At 43.7% G+C, this 20,044-nt stretch overlaps 1 protein-coding gene and 1 long non-coding RNA gene across 4 annotated transcripts; one reads left to right on the top strand and one right to left on the bottom strand.

The window, feature by feature from the left end:
- Positions 1–987: 987 nt before the first annotated feature.
- On the bottom strand, positions 988–11,333 carry LOC119145076. 3 transcript variants are annotated; one of them, XR_005103287.1, is made up of 4 exons: positions 11,087–11,333; positions 6,080–6,219; positions 5,015–5,183; positions 988–1,933 (listed from the first exon to the last, which is right to left on the bottom strand). It is a non-coding gene; the product is annotated as an uncharacterized LOC119145076 (long non-coding RNA). The 3 variants fall into 3 exon arrangements; XR_005103286.1 differs by lacking the exon at positions 5,015–5,183 and having other exon boundaries at positions 11,087–11,314; XR_005103288.1 differs by lacking the exons at positions 5,015–5,183; positions 11,087–11,333 and adding an exon at positions 10,909–11,073.
- Positions 11,334–11,455: 122 nt separating this feature from the next.
- LOC119145073 (TAR DNA binding protein) lies at positions 11,456–18,635 on the top strand. The gene is made up of 6 exons (XM_037381155.1): positions 11,456–11,678; positions 12,063–12,315; positions 13,071–13,234; positions 13,860–14,000; positions 14,700–14,870; positions 15,247–18,635. Exons 2-6 carry the CDS (start codon positions 12,078–12,080, stop codon positions 15,775–15,777), a joined length of 1,245 nt encoding a protein of 414 aa, XP_037237052.1. The 5' UTR covers positions 11,456–11,678; positions 12,063–12,077; the 3' UTR covers positions 15,778–18,635.
- The last annotated feature ends 1,409 nt before the right edge of the window (positions 18,636–20,044 follow it).

Genomic DNA, 20,044 nt, shown 5'->3' with positions numbered 1-20,044 from the left:
GTGCCCTCCAGTGTCCCCAGCAATCACTTATCTAATATTAGGATATTAAAAAATATGGAAAGATTTTAAAGAGACTTATTAAAATGCAATTAGCAGCGTGTACGACTTAAGCAGTGAGATTATTTAAAAAAACAACTTGATTGTGTGGAATGCCACGCACCTTACAGAGATAATAAAGCTGCCAATCAAGTCCATTTTCAAATTAGGAAATTTTCATTCTTTTTTTACAGCCCCCTAAGTGAATATTAAAACTGATTATTAACCTCGGAGTGTAGCGGCGGCCCCTAAGCCTGCAAGCTCTAAAAGGAAGGTTTCATAACTGTTGGTAGCCTGGGCTTCATTCCCCATTTGGACTGGGATCTCTGTGCTTGTTTAAAGGGACAGTGCTCACCCTTTGAATAAAGAAATCTGAAAAACCTGGATGGGTCCCTTGTACAGAAAGGCTCAAAGCTCCAGATCTTGACATTGCAACTTGGGAGGCCAAACCAAACTGCCTGTAATGACCCTGCCTCGGTATTACACAGCAGTTTTTCCATCAATAAACTGCAGGTAAGACTGCCCCCTGATGTCCAATCTGTGAATCTCACCAAATCGTTACACTGCCTGGCACGTAAGTTTTGTCCAAGTAAAAATGTGTAATTGTCATACTCAGGTTTCTGTGCATAGATTCTCAGTATATGTTATTATTCTCAGTTTATGTTATTACTTCCCTTGCTAAATGTAAAACCATGTCATTTACCTTGCCTTTTTATTTATTTTTTGTCCTACTGAGAAACAATCAAATGTGACACTGCTATTTGACTTTGCTGGCATTTTTTATTTCATTTATAAAAAGGATCTTTCTCAGAGAAATTAAGTCACACCACCCTGCCAGGTTACTCCTTTTGCAGATCTTTACTCTGCTGTCAAAGTGGATTTATTGATGCTTCCTGGATTTCTCTCCCCAAGCTTGCAAACTGGAAATGAACAACTCTGGAAGGCAATAAGCTAATTCTTGACTGAAATGCTTTATTTTGGGATAAATGCAAAGATACAAAGGGAATTTCTTAGGAGGGTGTAGTCACTGATTCTGATTCCAAAGCAAAAGTATATTTTAGCATGTGCTTAACTTGAAGTATATGCTTGAATTTACCTTTGCTGATCTCTTTGGGACCACACACAGGCCTGAAGGTAAGGACTTGGGTACTTTACCATATTGATGCCAGGCTGCTTTGCAGGAATGACAGTCCAGACAATATTTAAACAGAGAATATCACTGAGTTTCAAAGCATCTAGGATAGAAGTTATTTTACCAGCACATGTACCTCATGACTATAGCTCCCTCTGGAATCTAGCTATGGCACCTGGATCAACTTACGATTCGCATGGAAGCTATCTACACGTCTTTTCAAAGTAAATAATCTGCCTGGGCTGGATAATGGAGGTTAGGAGGATGACAAATTGGGTTAACAAAATGTCAGCAAGAGCCCAGTTTTAAGTCTGGAATGAGTCACAAGTGAAACAAGTTTAGTGGCCAGGGTTCACCCTTGATCTTGAATTGGTATTTGTCTACATCACTGAATAACCACAACTGACCCAGTATAATTCAGCATAATTGACAATCCAGCGTCGGCAACATTGTTGGGGTGGAGCAGGGGTAAAGATGTTACTGCCTCTTTGGTTAAAGTCATGCCATAGTTAATGAGAAGCACTGAAGAAACAGTAGCCACAGCGATGTCATTAGCTTTCCCAGGTCTCTGGGCTGAAAAGAAGCACTTCCAGCACACCGAATGTTTTGTGCTGCTACTGCAGCTGGCACCATGCCCCTTTCCTACTCCCCTGACTGGAACAAATATTTCAATGGCTCGTCCATTAAGCTGGTCTGGATGGGGAATGTATGGAGTGTGCTCCTTAGGATGAACAGAGTATTGGTGACGTTTTAGGAGTCTGAAGGCTGGAAGGGAAAGATACACAGTCAATCAGTATTGAGGTACACCAGTGAAGACATATGGTGACGTGGGGAGGTGTACTGCAGGTGGATGAGAGTTCTGAACATAATGGTTGGGGATTTTGTTATTTTGTTTGGATTTTTTTTTCATAAACAACTATTCACTGCTAGCAAAGTTTACGATGATTGGAACCATACTGGCAATGACAGAGAATTAAGATGTAATGGACATATAATTTTGGGTTTGTGAGATAGTAAGTGTATGGTAATGCCAGCACAGTAAATATCTCTGTTATTAACACATTCTAAAATTAGATCAAGCAAAACCAGCATTCACAAATACTGAGGCAATTCCTGGCAGAGAAGAGAGATTACTGAAAAGGTTTGAGTAAGTGCTATGGATGGGTGATTGCCAGGCTGGAAAGCAAACTTCCAAAAGCATGAAGACTTTGTCCCACAAGCTGCCTTGCATTCCTTGATTAGGATCAGCTTCAAGAAAAGCCTTTCCGTGGGTACTGGCAGAGCCAGACGTGAAAAGAACAAGCTCTACCTAATGCCAAATCTTTCAGCCCTGCAAGTCTGTACTCCAAAAACTCAGAGCATGGAACTACACAAATGGTAAAGCAGCTGAAAGTCTGATACACAACAATTCAAATACGTTAGACTAACCAACTGAAAAAATAACCTTATATTACTTGTAGCTGCTTATTGAGCAAGACTAGTTTTGATCCAAATATTCCTCAACATGGAAGAAGCGAATAACTAGATGACACAGAGTTTGCTTCTGTGTTTTTCTCCACTCCTATAAATAGAGATGGAAAATCTGAAATAGAAATCTGAATTTTTCTTTATTATTAGAAAAGGGGAGAGGGAAGAATATCGAAAGCACTCCTTCATTAGAAAAAAGCAGTTCCAAAACCTGGGATCTTGCCACCCACTCTGAGCTTTCCCGGCCCAAGCTGTGTGTTGCAGAATTCCATTCTAACTCCTGACTCTCCAAGCTGCATCTGAGGAGTCCCCTCCAGGTGTCAGCCTTGCACTTCGCATGAGGTTTTCTTCCCTCAGCCACATCTGGCATGAATGTGCTGGGTTCAGTGGAGGTTCTAGACAAGAGACCATCAGGGATCTTAAAATATTAAATGCATTCCCTAATCTCATTTCAGGAAAAATGCTGAAATATCACAGTCCCACCAGGCCTCCCTCAAAATTGTAAAACCAATGCCATTGTGTAAGGGAAGGGATCTAAACAGGCCCATTATCTTTCTACAGTATCAGCCAAGAGAACTGTGAACATCTGCCAGCCCAGAAACAGTTCAGGAGCCAGGACTTTCACTTAAGTTTTCTTTTTTTAGGCTGTAATTGCTATGACTGTCCTTTCTTTGGCCTTAATTCCTAACTACTTCCAACAATACTAAAAGCTTTTGCTCTCCTCTGCACTTTTGTGCATAAATCAGAACTACACTGAGATTTTCTCGATTGGATCTCATCATTGGTAGAGCTACTGGAAGCTAAGAACAAAGGCAAGCACATGCAGGCCCACCACATCATCTAACCCTGCTCTGATTTTAGGGTTAAGATTGTTGGCAGTGCTGCTGTTTGGTTTAGAACTAGATCTGTGGGAAAGACAGCAAATAAAGACAAATGGGCATTGTCAGACACACTTGTAGCCATAGGATTGGACAGACAGCCTGGATGTCAGAAATAAAACTCCCCTTAGGATGCTGCTCTAGTTTATGATATTGCTCAGAATTGCTACACATCTTTAGGCAGGTCCAATTTGAGATGTATTCCTAAAACTACATGCATGAGCAATAATGCATGAAATTGTAACAACAGTGAAATCCTCTTACAGAGTGGGGAGTTGTGTCAAGACCGAGATAATGTGGTATGGGTGGGTGGACTTTGCAAAAATGCAATCTATAGTTCAGACTTAACTGCCTTTCCTTCTCAGGAGTAGGAATTAAGAGTTGCAGTAGAATCTGTGGGCCTAGTAGGTTTTAAGACAACATCCACATGTGAGAAACCAGGCTGAGTTCAGGTGTTTAATTCTTGCAGTGTAGGCCACTGAAGAGCCATCGGTTAGTGTCACGGTTTAACCCCAGCCAGCAGCAAAGTACCACACAGCCGCCTGCTCTGTCCCCCAACCCAGAGGAATGGGCAGGAGAATCAGGTAAAACTTGGGGGTTGAGATAAGAATGATTTAATAATTGAAATAAAATAAATAAAATTTAAAAATAATATTAATAATGAGAATTGTAATGAAAAGGAGAGGGGTAGAGGAACAAAATCCAAAAGGAAAAAAAAAACCAAACAAGTGATGCACAATGCACTTGCTCACCACCTGCTGAGCAATGCCCAGCAGGTCCCTGAGCAGCAATCCCTGGCCCTGGCCAACCCCCACCCAGTTTGTATACTCAGCACAACGTTCTGTGATATAGCATATCCCTTTGGCTAGCTCAGGTCAGCTGTCCTGGCAGTGTCCCCTCCCAATTTCTTGTGCCTCTCCAGCCTTCTTGCTGGCAGAGCCTAAGAAACTGAGGAGTCCTTGACTTAGTATAAACATTACTTAGCAACAACTAAAAACATCAGTTTTATCAACATTATTCTCATACTAAATCCAAACCACAGCACTGTACCAGCTACTGAGAAGAAAATTAACTCTATCCCAGCTGAAACCAGGACAGGTAGCAGCAATTTTCAGTAAATACTGAGCTGGGAAGGCTTCAGATATAGGCTATTGATGGGTCCAAAGGTCTGTATCCCATTAACTGTCGTAAGACAACCATCAAACATGATAATGAATACAGTTTTCCACAAGGTCTTTCAAAAAGTCTGAGTGTTTAAAATTTTTATAGCTGTTAGGCAAAAGCCTGTCATGAAAACACAATTCTGGGTGTCAGGTGTCACCAGTTTTTCACTATGCACTTTCAGAATGACCTTGGCAAACCTGGCTTACCCCAATACCTCAGTTTTCCAAATGGCTGCCTACAACATTAACTGGCCAGAGTTGAATTAATTGCATTATAAATGTAAGGACACTAAAAAGACATGAAAAAATTCAGAAAGAGAAAGATAGAAGTCTATCACCTTTGGCAGTTTCAACTGCACAAAAAGTCCATTTGGTCACATCTGGTTGATCAGTAGCTCTCACCACTCTCATCGAAAATGACTTTCTGTTCTATGAGCATTAGTTCTCCCCTTCCTGTGGCTGTCAACAATTTCTCATGTAAAGGTCTTGCTCCTCTTTCAAAATTACCTGTATTAAGGCAAATTATGTGTTCTCTTCCTTTCCTTGTTGAAAGTCATTTACATGAAGAATCACAGAACTGAGATTATAGATACTGGGGGAGGGAATGCAGAAATATAGTTAAGACTGAAAATTTGGGTGGGCCTCAATTTATGGTGGACAGCCAAAGAACAAATGTCTGATGTCATAGTAAATCATTTATATTGCAAATGATTTAAAATAATGAAAACCCATATGCATTAAATTTTGCCCTGTACATCCATTTGACATATTTTAAGTAGACAAAAGATAGATTTTACATAAATCTTCACTAAATGTACTTCGAAAAAATATCACCAGGCAGTAAAACCTAACCATTTTAAAAACAGTCTTTGCCTTATACTTGAGCTCCTGCTTCAGCATGCATCATTCAAAAACAGCAAAAAAACTACCACAGGCTGTCTGCCCACTCCTTGAAAGAAGGGTAGGGGGGGGTGGGGGACTAAGGGGACAACAACCAAAATAAAGAAGGAAAAACAAGACAAACCAGCTTTTGAACAGAATCTGCCTAAGTTGTCTTTTACACTATTCCAGGTCTTACAGTAATAGTAGCTACATTTCACCCAAGCCACCTGCGGCTTTGCCTTTGAAGGAAGCTACTTCCAACCTCCCATATAAATACCAATGTTTGTACTGAATATTTAGAATCTGTCACACACCAACAACTTGTGATTTTATAGACTTGAAGCTGGCTGTGTAGCACAGTTTCCAGTCTGTGGATTTTATCCTTTGGTATATGGTAGGTAATCTGTGCTGACAAGTTCATGCTCTTTTATGCTGAAGTTACTATGCAATCTATCAAAAAACCCACTCTGAATCCCAGCTCCAGTACACTGTGAGAGGCAACAAATTCCTTTGGAAGATACCTGGCACATCTTCACCAGGAACTTAGCTCTGGGAACTGACTAGATATCTCTGAGAATCACAGGCAGAAATTCTTCCCAGGCTCTGCTGTGGATGGTCTAGAAAGGCAAGGAAGGTGACTTGCAGATGGTTTGCTGAGACTCTGCCAAACAAAACAGAATGAAGTTAATTTTACATGCTCTGTGTACAAGATGCAAACATTTGACAGTTCCCACAGGTACCAATCAAACAAGAGGGTGGAGATATCAGATACTATACATTGTTGTGCTTTGAACCCTGGGTCACAGCTCCAAAACAAAGGTAGCAGTCAGCATCTGATTGCCAGCAGTAGCTATGGGGCTTGCAGGGGCCTTTTGTCACCATTGTTGGGTTTCCAATTATTACATAACACTTTCAGTTCCTAACAGCTCCCACCGGGGCCATGGGGCTGGGTTTGTTGAGCAGCCACACCTGGATGGCTGACACCAGCTGTTTTGAAGACCTGCAATCTAATCAGCCTCACTCTCAGATTAGTTGATTGCCTGTTCTGATTGTTTCTTGTCCCGTTAACAGTCAACATCTGTCTGGTAGTAAAACAAGAAGCAACAACAACTCTTTGTAATGTGTCAGTTAGGGAAATATGGCCAAAGTTGTTTTTTTTCTTCAAAACAGCTACTAGGGCTGAAAGGACCCAGGCTGATGGATGCCAAGTCCTTCTGGGTCTTTACAAGAGTCAAGCATGTAAAAGATCTGACTTTGGTTGTGTTTTGCTGAGAGATTAAAAAGCACATCACCTGTTCTAATCAGTTTTGGAAGAGTTAAGTAAATAAGGACATGAACCAAAATGAATGTGGAAACTGTCCCTTTAAGAAACAGGACTAAACCATCTCAGGTGGATTAAGAATTAAGTAATTGAAATCATGGCTCTATAGGATCATCGGAAAATTATCTGAAAAATTTCAGGGACTATAATGAAGTCTTAGATGCTGTTTCAACTAAGGGGATTAGGAGGAGTATTACTATGAGAACCGTAGACTAAATGATCTTTCAGGTACTTTACCTGAGTAGAAACTGCTTATTTTGTTTAAGGGAAGCTTTTCTCTAGAAGCTTTTTCTAGACTGACAGGTATTAGTAAAATTTTATGTTGGTAGGTTGCTTGTTTTATGGACAGGTCTATTTATGGTAAGTATTTCTGGGGAGGGAAAGAAGTAATTATTGCAAATATCCCAGTGGTTGTGGTGAAAGCTCCTTCAAAGAAAAAAAAAAAGGGGGGGGGGGGGAAGTAAGCATTGTAGAATGCTATTTTTATTGTGTGTGAATGGATTTTCAATTGTAGCTAGGAAAAAACAAATATTACCAATCTTGTTCCTTCAAGAGAATAGTGCTTCTTTTTCTATAATATAGCATCTGTTTAATTAGAGGCTTAAATCTCTTTAAATTACAAGGAGAAATAAATAAACCAACAGGTGTTCTCTTCCTTCAGGCAACTGCATTCAAGGTGGGCTTTATTTGATGCATATGGTAGACAAGATTGTGCTTAGGTATAAAGAGCAGAGAAAGGCTGATTGAATGGATGCAGGCTACTTAATGGCATGGTCCTAGCAATACAGTGATAGCATGGGGAATTTGGGGGTTTTTTTCCCCTTTTCTAAGTGTGTTTAGAATGAGAACCAACCAGAGAATCTGATGTTTGTATTTGCTCAGACTACTGCAGAGAACACTTGTTTCATGTCCAGAGAGGGGAAACTGTGTTCATCCTCCTTACTCAAAATAAAGCAGGAGAAACTTGATGTGGAAAAAAAGACTTCCACTAAGGGTGAGAGGTAGGATTTATTAACTATTGGCAAAATCAGGCCAGATTCTGACTACGCTGACATGCCATCATTCATTAAATCCTCCTGCTTCTTACTGCTCTATGATTAGATATAGGCCCAAGCACTCCATATTTTTCAGTACCCACAGCTGTGTGATGTTTGGTTGTTTTTTTTTTTATCGTGAGGTTATATTTAGATGCCCATTGATGTTGTTTTTCATCCCAAATGCTTTTGGGAGGGTGAACAGCTGATCGTTATGATGAGTTTGCTTGTACCCATGAGCACACTTAACCTAGAGCAGCAAATAGTTATTATATTGCATTTTGTTTTGTGCCTGTAGGCACGCTTAAGTCAATATACATGATGGCTAGTACCACGGTATTGCATTTGTCTACACCCATGGGCACTCAGACTTGCTGGTGTGAGGGAACTAGTGAATTAACTAGCTGTATCCCCACTGGTGTAGTTACTTCAAGAGCAATACTACTGTTAATTGCTTACCTTAAATCTAATCACAATGCAAAATAACAGAAGGAAAGTGCTGCAAGGATCCCAGTTCTCACAGAAAACGGTTAGTAACATTTGTTTCATTCTAAGCGTGTTTGTTGACAAAACTGAGGAACAAGCTCTTGGGGCAGAAGTCTGTTGTGAATAATTGCCCTTCTTTCCCTGGCTGTTTTACAGCCAGCAAGCTGCATTGAGCTTGTTGCTCTCTCTGAGCTTTTACCTGCATGAAATCTAGTTCAGGGTTGCTGCTTACTTTGCTCATTAGTGAAATTACCACCAGATGCTTTGTTAGATAGAGGTCATTCTGGCTGAATGCCACGACAACCTCTTCAAATAGCATGATTGCTAAACTATAGCTTTGACTTGAAATGGTGCAGTAGGTAATGTTTACATGCTACAATTACCACTCAGTCCTCACAGCATGTTCAAACGATGCTGAGTACCTCAGCGCTGACTTGGCAACAACAGAACTGGATTTGGGATGTATATTGTGGATGACTAGAAAACGTAGGAATGTCAGGAGAACGCCTACACGGCTTATCTCGTTAGCCTGTGTCTAGTCAGGTCCTCTCAGAACTCTGTTGAAAAATGGTAATTAAACGATAAGGCTGAGCCTAAAGTTACATGGGTATAGATGGGCTAGGTTTCAGTGGTGCTGGGAGCCAGTTTTTGCAACTGCAGAAATCTTAAGGAGAAGTCTTAAATACTTGGCAGAAGACATTAATGTAAAGGACTGGATTAGCCTTTCCTAGCCATAGAGTCCTCTTTCCTTACTAAAAGACTTATTTTTACTTCTTTTTAGGAGACCTGTGCAAGGAGGGCCAAGCTAGGTGTGCACTGAGAACATGGCCCGCATGTGGCCTGGATGTGTGTCACAAAGGAACAGATGAGAAGGAGAGGGAAGAAAGTAGTAGAATAATTTTCCTTAGTGTGGTAGGTACAGTCTATTGGTTAAGTGACAGAGCTGAGCTGGTTAGAGAAAGCTCTGCAGTGCACTTACCACCTCTGTGGTGGTGGCTGGCAGGACTTTACAGCTCTGCTAATGGCAACCCTGTGTGGCTGCCTGTTCATATGTATCTTGCAATGAAAGCTGAGATGTCTCTGGTGTGACTTGCAACTAATGTGACTGTGACTGATGAACCAGATAAGCTTATTATTAAAGCGTCAGAATAAAATAACTTGCAGATGTGGAATGGCAATTATCTGGATACAAAATGACTGCTTAAAACTGTAGAACAGTTACTCATTTATAGCTTTACAGTATTACCACTGTGAAGTAAAAAACCCAAACACTCCAGATTTGGGTTTGTTGCTTTGGTTTTTTTGTGTTGGTTTTTGTTTTTTTTTTTATCTAGAGGGTTATACTACTGAAAGCAGATGATTAACCTTACAAAAGGAACCAGACCAGGAGGAAAATACCATTTTCTTGCCACTGTTTTTGTCCTCTGTGTGGTTCTTTTGCACACAAACTTTGGTAAGCTACATGAGCAGAGAAGACTTGGCACAGTAGCCTAACTAGCAGTCCCTCCTGTGATTGCAGCTTAGGGAAAACATATGTAGATGGGCTCTTCTGCACATTTATCTCTCTTCCCCTCCACACACACACACACACCACACCCCCCCCCCCCAAAAAAAAAAAAATATCAGGAAACTGGCAGCAAGAACATGAGTGTTCCTTAGCCATAATGGCTTTGGATTTCAGAAGTTTATCATACTCTATAATGAGATATAACCATTAAATCCTTCCATTAAGTAAGGGGAGATTGGGTCTAGAGGGGATTAAACCATGGTATAGCAAACACTTACTAGGTATTAAAGGGCTGGGCTAGAACTACTAGCTTTTTTTAACTTCTAGCTATCCTACAAAATGGTTTTATAGAAGGTCAGAGAGCAGGGCAGTGAAGGGGGTGGGTGGGGGGCCCCACCCCAAACATCTGGAAGGCTTAATGAAAACATCAGTTCTGAGTGATGAACCAGGTGTGGGGGTGTCAGACACTAAATATGACATACAGAACAGAGCTGCTATGAAACTGTCGGCATTAGCCTGGTTCATCTAGTTCTTCCCAGGATGCCTGGGGAATGCCGGCAGGAGAGCTACAGGTGGAGGCATGCGAGATCAACCTTTCCTACCAAGCACTGAAAGATGCTATTCAAGCGGTAACATGCCACAGCCGGCATTGCACGTTCATGGCTTCAGCGCAGGAGGCAAACCCTCCTGCCAAGCATTACAGACAACCTGCAACGAGGGCGCTTCCAGGCTGATGCTCAGGTACTTCTGCGGCCTCTACTCGGCATCTGTTACCGTCACCTTCTGGGGAAAAGGCATCTTAGACGTGTGTGCGGTGTCTCCTGCCTGACCGAGAGCTCTCCTACGCCTGCGGCCGCTCACCGCAGGCTTCTCCCTAGCGATAGAGACCACTCACCTTCCCCGAACAAACTGCTTCATGGGGTCGGGCTTGTCAGAAAGGGCGGGGGCTGGTTTTAACCTTAAGTTGGGGGGGTTCTGGTTACAAATTAAGTGCGCCCGTACTTGTCTTTCTGCTAGCGGAGGTGGGAGGGTCGCCGCGCCCTGATGACCCTTTCCCCGTGGCGGGCGGTCCCTGTTGCCCGCAGGCCTGCGCCGGGCGCCGGAGGGGCTGCTCCGTGCGGCGGAGCCGGGGTCGCGACGGCCTTCGCAGGGCGCCCCATGACACCCCTGCGGCGTTTACCTCGGGCGGCGGCCGCTGCCAGGCCAGCGGCTCCTCACGCCGCCAGGCTGGCGCTGCCGGGACCCGCCTCGGCCCGGGCCGCTGGGGCGGCTCTGCCAGCATCGCCGCCGTTCACCGGGAACGGCCGGCCGGCGGGGCGGCGCTACCGGGGTCTCGGCCCGGGTGCGGCCGGGCCCTCCCGTCCCCGCCCGCGGAGGGGGCGATCCCACCGCCCCTTCCCGGCAGCTCCCGCGCTCGCGGCGCGCTGTGCGCAGGCGTGCCTGGGCCGCACCACCGGCCGCGCCGCTGGGGGGGGGAGCGGACCCGGGGCCGCCCCTCCGTCTGCCGCCGCCGCCCCGAGAGCACAGCCTGCGGCCTCGACCAGCCGCGGGCGGCGCGGCGCTGGAGCGCGGCTGGGGCCCGCGGCGCTGCCGGCGGCCGAGCGCGCTCCGCTGCAGACCCTCCCCGTCGCCGGGAATGGTTCGCCCCGCAGCCCGGGCCGGCCTCTGAGGGGGGCCGCGGACGCCATTTTGTGCGGTGCTAGCGGAGGGCGGCGGGCCGGGGCGCGGCGGCGCTGAGGGGCTCCCGGAGACGCCGCTCCCTTCCCTGGCCGGTGAGCGGAGCGCGGCGGACGCGCGTGGGGCCCGCTCGGGCTGGGGTCGCCGGCGGGTGCTGGGGGGCCGCGCCCGGAGGTCGTAGGCAGGGGTGGGCCCTGGCAGGCGGCTCCCCCCGGCCCGTCACCCGCCCCGAGCCCGCTGTGCAGGCGGCGGCACGGGCAGTGCCGCCGTGCCGCGTCCTGGCTCGCGGGCCCTGGGACGGCCGTGTGCCGCTGCGGCAGGGCCCGAGGCTTTAAGGCCGAGGACGGGCGCGTCCCGCGGGCCCCCGCTGCGAGATAAATACCGCCAGGCGCGCACCCTAGGGCCGCAAGGACGAAAAGCAAATGGAGGGCAGCACGGCGGGTGCTTATGCCCGGCTTTCCCCCTCTCCTGTACTTTAGCAACTTCCAGCAAAGATGTCGGAGTATATCCGGGTGACGGAGGACGAGAACGATGAGCCCATCGAGATCCCCTCGGAGGACGACGGCACCGTGCTGCTGTCCACAGTGACCGCCCAGTTCCCCGGGGCGTGTGGGCTGCGCTACAGGAACCCGGTGTCGCAGTGCATGCGGGGGGTCCGGCTGGTGGAGGGCATTCTGCACGCGCCAGAAGCCGGATGGGGCAACCTGGTCTATGTTGTTAATTATCCCAAAGGTTTGTCTTCGTTCCTTCGGCTTTTTTTGTGCAAGCTTGCTTTTTCAGTCAGGAGGTCTGCGTGAGTCACTGCTAACTGAACATTCTCATTTACGGAAGATCAGCGATTTTATTCAGGTATCTGTCCTGCACAGTAGATTTGACCCCACTGAGTATTCAGGTGTGCAGTAAGATTTTTAACTCTCTATCCATACAAGCGCTGTAATGGCAAAGTCTTGCGTTAGCCTTGGAGGGTTTACAGCCCTGTGTAGATCTTTGAAGACTGTGGAGTAATGGGATCTCTGTGTACTCACAGATGCTTCTCCTCAAGCCGTGGTTTGGTGTGAAGTACCACTGAAAAATTGCTCAGGAAAAGAGGAGCCTGACCGCCTGGTCCCCGCTCCCCCCTGCCCAGAAAAAGAGGGGATGGCAGTAAATTGCTAATGAAGTATTCTTGTTTAAAATTCCTGTCTTCTCCACATCCTTATAGGATTGTGAATTTACTGGGTAATACTTTAGTAGTAAACTAACACAGAACTAGCTCAGTCAGATTGCAGTTTGGAGGAGTGCTTAAGTGCAGACTGTTCTTTCTTCTCTGTGTACTGTTAGGCAGTTGGGTATGTATTATTGTAATAAGCTCCCAGCAGCTGGCATTTGTCCTTTGTAGTCTGTCCTTTTTCTCATCGTAGTCTATGGTTTTATAACATGCGGTTCATAATCAGTGGAAGCAATTCGCAGAGTTGAGGATGATGTCTAATGTACTGCTTTATATTCAGATAATAAGAGAAAAATGGATGAAACAGATGCATCATCAGCTGTGAAAGTGAAACGAGCAGTACAGAAGACTTCGGATTTAATAGTCTTGGGTCTTCCCTGGAAAACCACTGAACAAGACTTAAAGGAATATTTCAGTACGTTTGGAGAAGTTCTGATGGTGCAGGTAAAATCCTTTTGCAGCTCAAGGAGGGATATGAGGTAGAAATTGAGTAGAAACAGAGCCTTATAAACTCAGAGAAGATCTGAACCTTTGTCTCTCTTCCTGGGTTGCATTTTGTTCCATGAGCTGTATAGGTGCAGATGGTCAGGAGTGTTTGGGAGTGGCAGTTTATGCAGATCAGCTTAATGGGCACAGCCTTTTTAAGAGCTTTGTCATTTATATTAGTTATTAATTGTTGTAGCTGAGTATACGTATGTTCTCTGTGTGTGCGTGCTAAGGAATTAGAGGTTGCTGTGATGGGAGTGTTTACAAGACTGATAAACTCTCCAACAGAACTCTTTGATGGCAAAAGTCAGAAGACAAACCTGCCTCAGTTTTCTTCTGTCTTTGCACATGAGGTTTTTATCCTCCCAGAAGGGGGATCTCCCCTGGTCCTGATACACTGTATCAGGTTATGCCTGGGCTCAAGGCAAGCTAATAATTTTAATCTGTAGGTATCACAGGCCCCTGCTTTGTCTGTACAATATTAGAGTAATTTTTGTCAGAAAAGGTAGGCATATGTGGTGAGATAATAAAAACTTTTTTAAAAGTTTGTTGTTTGTTTTTTTTTTTATGTTGCATGTCTTAGGTTAAGAAGGATATTAAAACTGGCCACTCAAAAGGTTTTGGTTTTGTTCGGTTTACGGATTATGAAACCCAGGTGAAAGTAATGTCTCAGCGGCACATGATAGATGGAAGATGGTGTGACTGTAAACTTCCCAATTCTAAGGTACTTTCATATTTATTGCTAGTTTTATTTTTACAAAATGCTTGAAGTGCGCTTCTTCAGCAGCTGTGTTAGGTGAGCAGATGAACAGATTAATAATCCTATCTTGGATGTGGCTTTTCAGTCTGCAAAATGGACAGGACAGGCTAGAGCAAGGACGGAGAACAGGCAGGTGGGTGAGCAGGAAGTCAGCAAGATGTGTTGGGGAAATAACTCCTGGGGAGGGGGGGGAATTACGTGCTGATTGACATCTGAAAATTAACGTGTTTTAGGTTCCAGCAGTACCTGCTTAACTTGTCTGCTCTGTGACTAAATGGAGAATAAAGCAAATGGAATAACTAACCTAGAGAAGATCAGAATGAGTGTTTGTTTCAATTCAAAACTGATCCTGTAGCTTCTGGTTTTCCTGTGTGTATATATGCCATTATTACCAACACAAAAAGTCTCCTGGAGTGGCCTTGTCACTGTATCACTCGCATCTTCATTTTCTTGTGACTCTGCTCCACCTGTACCAAGGTGCAGGCATGTTCTCTGAACAGAACTTTCGTTATTTTAAGTCTTTGATTTATAATGACAAAATTTCTTGGTCTTCAGTCCTCAGAACAAGCTAGATTAAAAAGGGCCCTTTAACATAATGCACCTGGGTTCCCCAGGATAGTTGTGATCTATTTTTTTCTCCCCACCCTGTTCAATTCTCTCCAGCAAAGTCCTGACGAACCTTTGCGCAGCAGAAAAGTGTTTGTTGGGCGCTGCACCGAGGACATGACGGCAGAGGAACTCCAACAGTTCTTTGCCCAGTACGGAGAAGTGTTAGATGTCTTCATTCCTAAACCCTTCCGAGCTTTTGCTTTTGTTACATTTGCAGATGATCAGGTACGTCTTCACATATTTTAACTTTGTATTTAGACAACCTACGTTTCAGTAGCTTGATAAAGCATTATTTCTGGAACTACGCATGGAATGCTTGTCCACTGTCTTGAGAATTCCAGTGGTATTAGCTTGATTTGGTCTGTTGGATTATCTAAGGTTACACTTTTCAGATGCTGTTGTAGAGATGGTTTTTATACTGCAGTTAGCGTAGTGAATGCAAAGATAAACCACTTCAAACAGGATTAAGTATATGCATATGCTTCCTTTGCAGGTTAACTATCTGCTCAGAATCATATGGGATTATTTTTTTGTCTTGTACTACAAACGTTTAAAACAAAGAAGTCTGACACACATTTAATCAATCCCTTATTTCTTATAGGTTGCCCAGTCTCTTTGTGGAGAGGACTTGATCATTAAAGGAATCAGCGTACATATATCCAATGCTGAACCTAAGCATAATAGCAATAGACAGTTAGAGAGAGGTGGAAGATTTGGTGGTAATCCGGGAGGCTTTGGGAATCAGGGGGGGTTTGGCAACAGCAGAGGAGGTGGGGGAGGACTGGGTAACAACCAGGGCAGTAACATGGGCGGAGGGATGAACTTCGGAGCCTTCAGCATCAACCCTGCCATGATGGCGGCAGCACAGGCAGCGCTGCAGAGCAGCTGGGGAATGATGGGCATGTTGGCTAGTCAGCAGAACCAGTCTGGGCCGTCGGGAAACAACCAGCCCCAAGGCAACATGCAGCGGGAGCAGAACCAGGGCTTTAGTTCAGGAAATAACTCGTACGGTGGCTCCAACTCGGGGGCAGCGATAGGCTGGGGTTCGGCCTCGAACACGGGCTCCAGCAGTGGGTTTAATGGAGGCTTTGGTTCAAGCATGGATTCCAAGTCGTCAGGCTGGGGAATGTAGACGCAGTGGGCTCTGATACTGACTCTATGGTGGGAAATCAAATTTTTCTAACTCATGGTAAGTATACTGTAAATTACATATATACTAAATTTTTCCAGATCAGTTTGTTCAGTGTGCAGTATATTCAGCAGTATTTTTGACATTTTTCTTTTTTAAAAAAAAAAAAGAAAAGAAAGGTAAAAGGAATTTTATAAGTTTTGTTACATATCTTGTTGGAATACTGAATGTTTGGAAGTGGACTGCTGTTTGCCCGATAGGTGAACTAACACTACAGTTGATAGGAAAGGTTTCTCCTGTAATACTTTATCCCTTACTTCCTGGCTACCTGAATTCTTTGCATGTTCAAAATGGAAACCATTGGTCAGAAACAGCATTCTCTCCCTCTTGTTTTTAATTTGATCCCACCATAAGACTCTCCAAGTACCCCAGTTGGAGAACACAGTGTCGTTTTTGTTTTGTGTTGTTTTTTTTTTAACACTGTCTCCCCTCCATACTAAAGTACGATATGAAGGCTTCATTTAATCTCTGCAGTTCATCTCATTTCAAATGTGTATGGAAGAAGCACTTCATTGAAAGCAGTGCTGTAAATATTCTGCCTTAGGAATACTTCTGTCTACATGCTTTCTCATCCAAGAATACTTCATCACACTGCACATGCTGCGTCTTAGACGGTGGGTGTTCCATTTTTATCCGCTACTCTTTATTTCATGGAGTCGTATCAACGCTATGAACGCAAGGCTGTGAGATGGAACCAGAAGGCTGTTTGAACTTTTGAAACCTTGTGTGGGATTGGTGGTGGTGCCGAGGCATGAGAGGGCTGGTATGTGCGAGATAAAGGAGAGAGCGCATGCAGAGACCTGGTGGTGCATTATGGGATTTTATTTTACTGGGCGAGATGTCTCTCAATCCTGTGGCTTTGGTGAGAGAGTGTGCGGAGAGCAATGATAGCAAATAAAGTACGAGTGTTTACTGCATTCAAAGGACATCCACATGTGGAAGACTTTAAGTGGGTTCTATACCTAGTTAATCAATTAGTTGAATGTGTTACGTGAAATGAATATTTGTATTTTTTTCCCTTATGTCAACTGCTGTGAATGCTGTATGGTGTGTGGTTTTTTTTTTTTTCTGTTAATGATCTGTAAGTGTGGTAATGTGAATTGAAGATGATGGGGTTCGTGAGGAGAACATTGAGCTTGTGGTGTGCTTTGCAGTAGCTCTTGCAGCAGAGATCACTAGCGAGCTCAGTGTGCCTCTTCAGGGTGGAAGCTCCACTGTCTGTAAGATATCCATAAGAATGCTGTTTGCTGCAGTTTCGTGTTTGGATGCTTTTTATAAGATTTGTCACTGTAGGAAATTCTTAAATAAAACTGATTTAAGTAATATGTGTCTTTGTTTTGCAGCCCTGAATGCAAAGAATTCATAGCAGTTAATTAATTTTACCCTTTTGAGATGAACTTCTGTAAAGCTTTTTTGCAGTAATGCAATTTGTTTCAGATAAGCATGCTCTAAAAGTTGGCAAGTCAAACGGAGCCACCGCTCATCATGTATCGGTACCTGACACCCAACTCTAAGCCACTGTATTTTTGCACTGTTCAGTGATACGTATATATCTAAAATCCAGTTCCCACACGGTTGGGTGCCCGCACCTAGAATGGTAAGCAGTTCCCTCCGGATTGCATCTGTACCAAGGAACGTTGCTTATTCGTTTAGGAGTTGGAGTTCCTCATCAGAAGTGGGTTGGGGGAGACAGACACTGACTGTCAAGATGTGTTTCTGTCCTACCCAGAGCATCGCCTCTGGGGCTGCAGGTTTTTAACTTGTTTCTTGACCAGTCCACTCACGGGCAGTAGGGTTCTGCAACACTCTGGGCCCAGAAGCAAGCTGTACTCGTGTTTAAAACTAGCCACAGGGGAGGCTGAACAAAGCATTAGTAAATGTACAGACTTTGACAGAAGTCTTAATCTGAAAAACTTAAGTTTATTGCAGGTGCAGAAGTGTCAAGAGGCAGCTTGTTAACAAAGGGCAGGATGTTTCAGCAGAAACCAGTGCAAGATTTCTGCTGGCAGTAAGAGCTTGAGGAACTGTTTAATCTACTTGTGCTAAAACCCTCTGAAGCTCAATCCAAATTTTTTAGATGCCATACTACTGTGGTATAGGTAGGGAAGTTCTGAATATCGATATTTAGACAGTTATTAACCTATGTAACTTTTAAAGTTGTATCTTCATTGCTGCATATTGTGTTGAGGCTTGTGACTAGAAGACCATCTAAATAGTGGACAGAACTGCACTACTGTTAAGATTTTCCACTTGCAGTATTAAAAAAGCAGCTGGGTCTCAGTGTACATCTTAAAGGGTTTAAGGAGGGGTTCTGAACACTCAGGCTGAAAAGTAATTCCCACACCTTTGTTCCTATCCCACTGCAAAAAGTTGCTTAGATTTTTTTATTATTACTATTTCTGCACCTAAGTCAGAATAATCTCCAAACTCTGTACCATCTGTGAATTTTGCATTTTAGCACTTGCACTATTACCAGCTACTTCTGCTGAGTAACACTTAAAAATGGTATTCTTGGACCTCCAAAGACTAACTGTGACCCCCCCTGCAAGGAACTTCATGGTAAGTTTTTGTAATTAGCATGGCTTTAATTTTGTTTAAATTGTCCAGGTATAGGTTTTAACCTAAAGGTTAACCTTAAGGCTGGTTGGCAGCACTGAGTGGTCTTTGCTAGTAATTTTGGCCTTCCTTCACCCTCAGACAGAATCGGTGAAAATTTTAGAATAATTCTCAAGTATTAGCAATATATTCTGCTTTGTGTACTCTAGTGTTTATAAGTGAGTAAATAAACTATTGAAAATGTGCTGAAGTGTTTGGAGTCTTGTTTTTTTGTTAAGACCCTTCAGTTATATTGTAGAAAGTGCAATACTCGTGAAAGAATGTGAGATGCGAGAAAGAGGAAGTTTACGTAAGCCGTAAGGGGATACATGTCATAGTCAAAACAAATTTTTATAACATGGTTTCTAATTTGTTTTGAGAATCTGTTGTCAGCTGACCATGTACATAAAAATCTGACTGTGAAAGCTTATTATATACTGTAAAACTGTGTTTTAGAAAAAACTTTTTGCAGCTGACAGCAGGAATTTCACGGCAAGGGCTGTACAGCTGGTGCTGTGGGGGTTCATCAGCGAGTGTACGCGAGGGCACAGTGTGAGGTACCTGGATGCTCTGCACGCTTTTGCTGGTTGTGTGTTCATCCAAAAGCTGTGGGTCTTACAAGAATCCACGTAGCTCTACTTAAAAGAAAACAATATACTTTATTAATGCAATTTTGTAAATCTAAAGGTCTTTTAACAGCTGCTGGGACAGTTCTTCCCACCCCAACACAACTACCCCCTCACTTGCTTTCACTGGAAATCTCTCTTCTTTCCCTGCTAAACAAATAGCTGTGATGTTGGTACTAAGTCTTACCAACGCAGTATCATTGTCTAAGTTGACAAGACCATTTTTGTAACCTTCATGAATAAAATTTTTTTCTGCCTGGGCTGCTTCATAGCTAAATGAGCATTTATTCAAAATCTCTAATTTAATCCTCGAAGCTGAGGGGTTTCTTTGATCAACTACACCATGAGCAGCTGTTAGAACCCGGGTTTCACATGAAAGTGAACCACCTCCTACGAGCTCTGTAATTAACGTTACTTGCCAGGAAATTCTCCAGGCCTGGCTCGCCTTCCTCCATATATGTGCTCCACAGTTCCGCTTCGCTGCCTTCCACAAACTGCAAAACAAGGCAGCAATAACTGTTACACATTTTAAGATTTGGACACTGGATTATTATGCTTGTATGGATTAAATTAATTATTCTAAATGTAATTCCTAGATTGTTTTGGAGTGGCAAAATCACTTGCAAATGAGTATTTGATTTAGAGTACAATTTTCATTAGTACTACGTACATCCTTTGGAAAAGTTCTGTAATCAAGAAAGACAGTTTTGCTTTGGAATTTGGGCATGGAGAAGTAAGTGTATTTGTTCTGAATGTAGATTAAGGTAACTGGAATATATGGATATTCTAATCTAGAAAATAAGAGGAACAATTATGTTTTTACAGTGTAAGATGTTTCTCCCAAAACTCAGCCTTGGATCTTGAGTAATTTTGCAGCGTGACTAATTAAGCAGTCCAAGCATTAAAAATAAAAAATTAAAAAATGCCCAAGCCAGTACTCTGCAATAAGGGTGTTCAGTGGCTTTCTCCCCTCACAAATACTTCCTGTC

The sequence above is a fragment of the Falco rusticolus genome, chromosome 3 (genome assembly GCF_015220075.1).
Source record: "Falco rusticolus isolate bFalRus1 chromosome 3, bFalRus1.pri, whole genome shotgun sequence".
NCBI lineage: Eukaryota > Metazoa > Chordata > Aves > Falconiformes > Falconidae > Falco > Falco rusticolus.
The sequence above is the reverse complement of the archived record's forward strand: the minus strand, read 5'-3'. Positions and strand labels throughout refer to the sequence as shown.